Source organism: Lactuca serriola, chromosome 4, assembly GCF_051521515.1.
Source record: "Lactuca serriola cultivar US96UC23 chromosome 4, Lser_US96UC23_V15, whole genome shotgun sequence".
Taxonomy (NCBI): Eukaryota; Viridiplantae; Streptophyta; class Magnoliopsida; order Asterales; family Asteraceae; genus Lactuca; species Lactuca serriola.
In genome coordinates, this window is record NC_136411.1 from 211858815 (window position 1) to 211868572 (window position 9758).

General features: G+C 27.8%; 1 protein-coding gene across 1 annotated transcript; it reads left to right on the plus strand.

The window, feature by feature from the left end:
- Positions 1-7725: 7725 nt before the first annotated feature.
- On the plus strand, positions 7726-8512 carry LOC145100530 (putative calcium-binding protein CML16). The gene has a single exon (XM_079037770.1). It carries the CDS (start codon positions 7899-7901, stop codon positions 8379-8381), a length of 483 nt encoding a protein of 160 aa, XP_078893896.1. The 5' UTR covers positions 7726-7898; the 3' UTR covers positions 8382-8512.
- The last annotated feature ends 1246 nt before the right edge of the window (positions 8513-9758 follow it).

The following is a 9758-nucleotide window of genomic DNA, read 5'->3' on the forward strand; positions in this document are numbered from 1 at the left end:
CATCAATTTTTTTATCAAAAAAAATAATCATATATATTATATTCAATATTTTACATATATAAGTATATGATTTTAATTTTAAAATTTGAGACAAATCAGAAATAGACAAGTGGATAATATTTATTTCAAAAATAACATAAAATGACAAGTGTCAAAACTAATAAGAGATTGACAAATGACAAAATTATTTTCATTTATTAGGGAAGATTATGGTTCCATTGAACCTAAAGTTAATATATAAAATATAAATTAGGGTTCATTGAACCTAAATTTGGTTGAATATTGATTACTTATACTAGATGTGAGACTCTTGTATTACACAATTTTTTTTATTAAAAAATTAATATAAATTGTTAAGAATTACATGTTTTTTTGTAATAATTTTACATAAATAGTTGGGGACAGAAAAGAGAATTAGTATTTTTCACTTTAATCAATCAACATTAAAATAAAAAAATCCACAATAATAGTGCTAATAGACCATTCCATTCATTTTCCTGTTTCCATTCCATCACACCAAAAAAATATAACCACTTTTAAATAAATAGGAAAAGACATATAACAACATTGAAGTTATCATGATTTTAAGGAGGTATTCACTTTCTTACCTGATATGCCTAATGAAACCAATAGAGTTATGAAGAATATTTATATGTTTTTTTTGAATTGGAAGTAGATTGAATCTATGCAAATTCACATTTAGGTTAATATGTACCAAATGCGTAAACAACCAAGAAAACCATAAAAATGACATTTTTGCCCCTAGGTCGTATAGAAATCATAAATAGTTGGCGATAGAAAAAAGTATTTGTATTTTTCACTTTAATTAATCTACATTAAAAAAAAATTGACAATAACAGTGATAATAGACTATTCCATTCCTTTTCCTATTTCCATTCCATCACACCAAACAAATATAACAACTTTCAAGTAAGTAGGAAAACACATAAAACAACATAGTTGAACAAAAAGATGAATAACAATTAACTTTTTTTTAATTATATTACTATAAATGGTTTCAAGTTTTAATCCCAAGGTTGAAAGCAAGGACTTAAGATGGAAAACAGGGGCTTAAAAAGAAAATTTAGTTCATTCTAACTCTCCTATTTAACAAAAGTCTACATGAAAAATTCTTGTTCATCTTACTTATTTACAGTTTCAATGTTGCTCCAGAACTTATACATAGAGAGTTACAAACTATCTACCACATTTTGATACATGGAATGAAAAGTCAAAAGTCACAATCATACGTTTTATCTTGCATTGATTTAGGAACATAAACAGTTAAACACAGACACACATGAACATAACAGTTAAGGCACACACATGCATACACATTGGGAAGTGGAAACTGATGTTAAAAAAACAACACACACATTAAAAAACACAAGAAGAAACAAAAGATAAACAAACAATTTAAAAGTAGTTTTTTTATAAACTTACCAAAAGGATTGAACTCTGTGATTGAAAAGAAGATTTTCCACTTTGATGATGCAAAACTTTGGAACACGATGTTGTAAACTCAATATTTCAAGAGACAGTGATAACAGATGAATAGAATTGAGTTATACATAAAAAGTAATTTATTAAAATGATTTTTGGAAAGGATGTCAAAGTTTGATACATTCCTTGCAAAAATTACATGAGTGAAGCAATGTTTGAAAAGTTTCTCCAAATTAGCGTTACTTTTAAAGGGATTGACAAACTTTTGTTCATGATAATTAAGAAGGTTTATTTGCATTTAATACTTTCCTTGCAAAAATTACATGAGCTTTTAAGGAGGTATTCACTTTCTTTAAATTCAACGAAATTCATATATTGTATTTTTATTACAGATTTAATTTAAAAGCAAAAAAATTAGAATTTGCCGAGTGGAATTAAAGGTAATTGAAAAAATAGAAAAAAATGTCATGTTGCATAGTGAATAAGGTGATGACATATGACAATGTTATTTTCTTTTATTAGGGTAATTGGAAAAATAACAAAATTTACTCTGCAAATTGTGAGTTTTGGAATGTAGCATAAAATTACTTATACATCAAGTCAAGTTATGTATAAGAATCATGTACTGTGAAAGAAAGTTGTGAAGATTTAAATATATATCAAATAATAAGAGTAAAAAATTCTGTGTATTTGGATGATCGGTTAAATTTTGTTGTAGGATGTGAAAGAGACTACTAAGAAAAATGCCTTTATTAACTGAAATATAAAAGACGATTATGAAGAAAATATGAATGTAATGTCCAAATATAAAGTGCAATATAATGATTGCATAAATAATCATATCCAAGTTGCTTATAATAAAAGAAAAAGTAAAACCTAAGACGAATGAATATTCATAGTGTATCAAACACTAAATATTAAAATGCCAAATAAAATGCAAGTAAAAGTGTCGAATATTGAAAAAAAAATGTCTAAGAAAATAGCATAGAGTAGCAAAGAAAGATCGAAGTTATTGTCTTCATAAACAAGATCACTTTTCAACTTTAGGAATCAACAATTTAGTTGTTCCACCAACTTTTCCATCTCCGTTACGGGGTGCATTAGGTTTCGTTGTTGATTCATAAACGTCATCATCAAGATCATAAACATCTACAAGTTTACGTTTGACACTTGTAGGTGCTGAATTAAGGTTGTTGGTTGTTCTTGATGGACTTGTACAAATGCCAGAGGGAATATTCGACATAGGAGTATTATCAACAGTGTGGGAAGTAGCATCCTTAAATTAAAAAATAAATAATGTTGATTTAGTAATATAAAGGATAACATATATAAGAGTAAATGATGTTGTATTGTAGTTTACCTTACAACCCACTATTTCTTCAGATGCAAATTCTGAGCCAATTATATTAATAGATTCTATATCCATGTCCTATAAAATTATTGATAAAATAAAACAGTATGTTGGGTTAAGGAATCTAGAAAATAGTATTTTCAAAATATGTATGTTTTAAATTGATTAAGTTGGTGTATTTTACCTGTTCAATCCTACTCTTTTTCTCAATTTTCTCCAAAGCAGAATAATGTCAACATTATCCGTTATTTTGGAAATGTTGTAAGAACGACTAAATCTTGAAAAATTAAATGTCTTGACAACAATCTTGAAAGCCAACTTTTTGTTGATCATGACATTCAACTCAATAGGAAACTCACTTGTATTGTCAAACTACAGAAAAATATTAATAGAAAATAACAATTAAATCAATGTGTGAAAATTAAGTTGTATTTAGCAAGATGGTATTGTGTATAAGAAACATATACCCTCTCATATTTTGATAATAAATCAGTAGCAGATAATTTCAGAATATTTTTGACTTCATGATCAAAGATCATAAGACTGACAACACCAACTAAACCTTGAACTCGAACTTTGATCATAAAACTAAAAAACACATAAAAAATTAAAAAATGTAAGTTAAATATAATAATATTGAAGAATAATATACTAAGTTAATATTTATTACACACATTGGTTCAACAGTAATAAGTTTGTCCTTACACTTTTCATTCGTACAAACCATAATCTATTTCTCTTCTAACTGGTCTAAGTCATTGAAAGTCTCATCTGGAACCTTAACTATTTGAACCTTTGACTTGCAATGTTTGCAAGCATTATAATACCAGTTCCGTTTATCTTCGAACATCTTTATTGTGCCAAGAATTACCGCACAACCTACCTATGATATTAGGTGTATTTAGGTGTAGTAAATATTTAAGTATTGAATTAACTAAATAAAAAAAGGATAATTCATATACCTCGTCCAATTCGTGAATAACGGATATTTGGTGAAAAGAGTTCTTTTGAAGAAAGTCATCATGTAGTGAATACATGATGGATGATCCCGAGGTACGTGAAATCGAAGAAGTCAAAGTGCTTTTTTTTGCTTGTAAACTAATTAAGTTAATTAATGTTGGATAGTATAACTCTATATTATTGAAACATTAAAACGTAATGAGAAATCATGTAGAAATTTCACATAACCTTTTTTTAAATGTTGTTATCTCCTCAATGTTATCTTCAATATAAAGTTTTGTGGCCAAGTAGGTGTTAACTATCTGAAAACGAAATTTAATATTTTTCCGCATGTTAACAAATTCATATCATAGATATGTTATTAATATAAATATTACAAATTAATAATTTACTAAGTAAGTACATCGCACAAGCTTCAACTTAGCACATTGAATAAGCAATACAAAATGACCGGTATGCTTAGAGACATATGCATTAATTTCGCCAGCATACCTTCCCCATAGAGTAACAAAAACTTCACGTACTCTCTAAAAATGATGAAAATTACTAAAAGAATGTATCATAAGAAGAATAATTATAGGTATAAAAAATAAAACCCACTCTAAATCCTCCATTTTGAATGTGATTTTCTTTTCTTGTTTGTCATTTGCAAGTTCTAATGGAAAACATTGGAAAACGTTTCAAATAACATCTATATTATACAAAATGAAAAATGTAAGTATGTTTTTTTTGTAGTGTAAAAAAGAAATTTAAATATTTTAATCCATTAGGAATGGGTTGAAAGGAAATGCACTAACCAAATGAAATTTTCGGGTTGATTGCATTATCATGAAATTGTCGGAGGTCTACAAAATAAAAAGAATTATGTGGCTCGCAAAAATATGTGCATATAGTTACCTTCGTGGTATACTGGAAATAGAATTTGTGTGTGGACCGTCAACAAACTTTATAACACCTTCATTTAACCCTAATGTGAGTTTATGAATGTAGTAATCACCATATTCTTTAAAAGATTTTCCTTAAAGAGATGCAAATGGTTTGTCCACGTTACATTCAATTTTGGAGCCTTTAAGATAAAAAATCAAATATTAATTAATAAGCATACAATAAATGTAATGATATATAAAATATGTAAGTTATAATACACATACATATAATTGTACGTTAAGATACGTACGTTATAACATACCATTTCATCCACCAATATCATGCCAATCATACGGATTTGCTGATTCCATAAAGTTTGTTTCCATAGACGGATGACACGGACCTTAATGGTATAGTCATCTTGTGAGAAAGTTAACTCACTTATGATGCTAATCTTCATGTTTTCCATTACCATAAGAAAACACAATTTCAATTGCATAAATGACAAAACGCATTTACGTCAATCATGTACCAAATGTGTAAAACTGTCAAATAAGGTAGAGAGAAATCATAATGACTAAAAATTATTAATTTACAAATATATTAGTTTACAAAAGTTTTAAAGATAACATAAGTAATTAAATTTAACAGAAGTGTCCCACAACTGTAATCAAAACATACGAAGGTCAACAGGCTCACCATATTGTAGGGGAAAAAATTGTATTACGTATCTTACGAGGAGAGTTACTTTATTTTAAGTTGCTATAAAATGGAATTTTCATTTTTTTTTTTACAGAAAACAGTAAAACAAAATGGGTTCTATAGCAATGCCCAAAATACAAAATATGGAAATTGTAAATTACCTTAATGAAACCATTGGAGTTATCAAGATTATATATATATATATATATATATATATATATATATATATATATATATATATATATATATATATATATATATATAATCTTGATAATTTCAATGGTTTCATTAAGGTAATTTACAATTTCTGTATTTCCATAATCTTGATAATTTACAATTTCATTAAGGTATATATATATATATATATATATATATATATATATATATATATATATATATATATATATATATATATATATATATATATATATATATATATATATATATATATATATATATATATATATATATTTGAATTGGAAGTAGATTGAACGAATGCAAATAGAAATTTAGGTCAATATGGACCAAATGTGTTAAATAGCCAACAAATTTGTAAAAATGACCACGTGTTTGCCCTTTGCTCATACAAAAATCATAAGTAGCTGGGGATAGAAAAAAAATATTAGTATTTTTCACTTTAATCAATCAACATTAAAACAAAAAACTCCACAACCATAGTGATAATAAACCATTCCATTCCTTTTCCTATTTCCATTCAATCACACCAAAAAAATATAACCACTTTTAAATAAATAGGAAAACACATATAACAGCACTGAAGTTATCATGATTTTAAGGATGTATTCACTTTCTTACCTGCTATGTCTAATGAAACCACTGGAGTTTTGAAGAATATTTATATGTTTTTTTTTAATTATAGTATATTGAATCTATGCAAATTCACATTTAGGTTTATATGTACCAAATGTGCAAACAACCAAGAAAACCGTAAAAATGACGTTTTTGCCCCTTGGTTATACAGAAATCATAAATAGCTGAGGACGTAAAAAAGTATTTGTATTTTTCACTTTAATTAATCAACATTAAAACAAAAAAAAAACGACAATAACAGTGATAATAGACTATTTCATTCATTTTCCTGTTTCCATTTCATCACACCAAACAAATATAACAACTTTCAAATAAGTAGGAAAACACATAAAACAACACAGTTGAAAAAAAAACATGAATAACAATTAATTTTTTTTAATTGTATTGCTGTAAATGGTTTCAAGGTTGAGTCCCAAGGTTGAAAGCAATGACTTAAGATGGAAAACAGGGGCTTAAAAAGAAAATTTAGTTCATTCTAACTCTCTTGTTTAACAAAAGTCTACATGAAAAATCCTTGTTCATCTTACTTATTTACAGTTTCAATGTTGCTCCAGAACTTATACATAAAGAGTTACAAACTATCTACCACATTTTGATACATGAAATGAAAAGTCAAAAGTCACAATCATATGTTTTATCTTGCATTGATTTAGGAACATAAACAGTTAAACACAAACACACAGAAACATAAACAGTTAAGGCACACACACCGACACACGCATACACATTGAGAAGCAGAAACTGATGTTAAAAAAACAACACACATTAAAAACACAAGAAGAAACAAAAGATAAAGAAACAATTTAAAAGTAGTTTTTTTATAAACTTACCGAAAGGATTGAACTCAGTGATTGAAAAGAAAATTTTCCATTGTGATTATGCGAAACTTTGGAACACGATGCTGTAAACTCAATATTTCAAGAGACAGTGGTAACTAATGAATAGAATTGACTTATACATAAAAAGTAAGTTACTAAAGTTATTTTTGGAAAGGATATCAAAGTTTGATACATTCTTTGCAAATTTTACGTGAGTGAAACAATGTTTGAAAAGTTTCTCCAAATTAGCGTTATGTTTATAGGGATTGACAGAACTTTGTTCATGATAATTAAGAAGGTTTATTTGAATTTAATACCTTCCTTGCAAAAATTAGATGAGCTTTTAAGGAGATATTTACTTTCTTTAAATTCGGCGAAATTCATTTATTGTATTTTTATTACAGATTTAATTTAAAAGCAAAAAAAATAGAATTTGCCAAGTGGAATTAAAGGTAACTGGAAAAATAGAAAAAAATGACATATGACATAGTGTATAAGGTGATGATATGTGACAACGTTATTTTTTTTTATTAGGATAGATGATATCCGAGGCTTAAAACTACCAACCTAAATAGCATATACGATCCGATACAAATATAAGCATATACTAAATATTATTACATGCACATGTAACATTTTATTTATGTGGTAATGTGTATCACACTTTTTCCATGTAGTTGGCAAAAAATGATTAAAATACGATCACCACAAGAGTCGATACGTCCATTGCATTAAAAACCTTGTTATCCATCTACCGCATAGTTCTCCAATAATACATGCATGCATACCTCCACCACAACCCAGATCCCTCTATTGCCACCATTGAAAAAACAGCCACCCTTGCACCGCCACCAATTTAATCAATATCATTGTAAAAACATATATCCCTAAGAGATCAGCACCACCATCAACCGCCGTTCTTCACCATGTCAAGTTTGCCGGAGGACCAACTGAACCAGCTCCGGGAAATATTTACAAGATTCGACCTGGACAAAGACGGGTCCCTCACCCACCTCGAGGTGGCGGCCCTCCTCCGCTCTCTTGGCCTGAAACCAACCGGAGAGCAGATCCATAAGCTGTTCAAGAACATGGATTCCGATGGGAGCGGGACTGTCGAGTTTAATGAATTGGTTAGCGCCATGTCATCGCAGATGATGAGCGAAGATATTTTGATCAATCAACATGAGCTTATGCAGATCTTTCAATCGTTTGATAGGGATGGGAGTGGGTTCATTACGCCGGCTGAGCTGGCTAAATCCATGACGAAGATGGGTCAGCCATTGACGTATCGTGAGCTCTCTGAAATGGTTCGAAACGCCGATACTGATGGCGATGGTGTGATTAGTTTCAAGGAATTTCAAGGAATAATGGCTAGATCTGCAGCCGATTCACTTGGGTTCACGTTGTAATGACTTTGATCTTGAAGGGTAAATACGTAAGTAAATGTAAATGATTATTTCCTTTATCGGTTATGTATTGATCTCTTGTTCATCTTTTGAATCATTTGATCAAGATTCATTACAAGAAAGTTAGTTTTTTATTTTTTGGCTACCGGAAGCAAATTCAAGACGATTGTCGGGTTGCATTTAAGATTCATCATGGCCATTTAGTGATCAATTCGAGGTCGAAGATACAATTTTATCGTTTGATCATTTTGGTTTCTATTTCCGTTCAAAGGTTTGATCTACCTTTATGTAAGACAAATGATGACGCAAGTGAAAATTAAAATGGAATGGTTTTGATCAAACAATGTTTCATGTCTCGTGTTTATCCAAAATAAAGTCTCATGCGTTTAGGAAGTAAATAAATAAATAAATAACTATAACCAAATGTATCTTTCACAAGGTAATGTCATAATCAATTTTTATATGGACCGATGCAAACAAGTGTGTGAATTAACCAAATAACATCCTTGTATAAAAGATATATTTCTTGAAAATGCAATTTCTATAATAACCATAATTTTTAGGGAATCTTTATATTTCATATAATTTAATTATTTTTTCCTATATTACATTCAACTATATAAATTTCAATATATTACAAAAACTAATTTATAGTATTTATCGAAAAGTTTAATAACCATTTAACTCCAAAATCCATTGACAACCCACAATTATAATTATTTATCAATTGAATAATAGCTAGATTTACTAATTTATTCGATATTACCGTTAAACTTCCAATTATAAATGCTCTTACATATAATATGATAATAAGAAGGGTACATAAATGACATCACCAAATTAATTATGATAATAAGAAGGGTGCATAAATGACAGCACCAAATTAATTATAGTTTTGACCGTTTTCTTCCGGATTGTTTTTAGGAACAAAACGTGTGCCTAAGTTATTTATACTTTTATACGAATGCTTTGTATATTTATACAGTGTCACATTAGTTTATAACATGTGAAAATCACAGTTATAAAATTAATTAAACTTTCAGATTAAAAATCAAAATTATTAATCAGTTGTTTTAAATAAATTATTATTTAAAAAATATTTTTTTAGTTATATAAAAATATAATCATTGATTTAAATAAATATTTGAAGTTATATCACCTTATAATCTGTATTAATTTAATTTAATTTTTTAATATAATGTTACTAATTTAATATAATTAGAATGAAAAATTTTAAAATTTATAATGGATGATCAATTATTAATTTAATGTAATTAGAGTGAGAAATTTAAATTTTAAAATTTGAAATTTGAAATTGATAATTAATAGGTTAACAAGTGGCATGATAGGTGACATATAATATTGATGAGAGATTTTAAT

Bases quoted from the DNA above. Each gene is read 5' to 3' on its own strand.
- LOC145100530 (XM_079037770.1), top strand. From the start codon at position 7,899: ATGTCAAGTTTGCCGGAGGACCAACTGAACCAGCTCCGGGAAATATTT.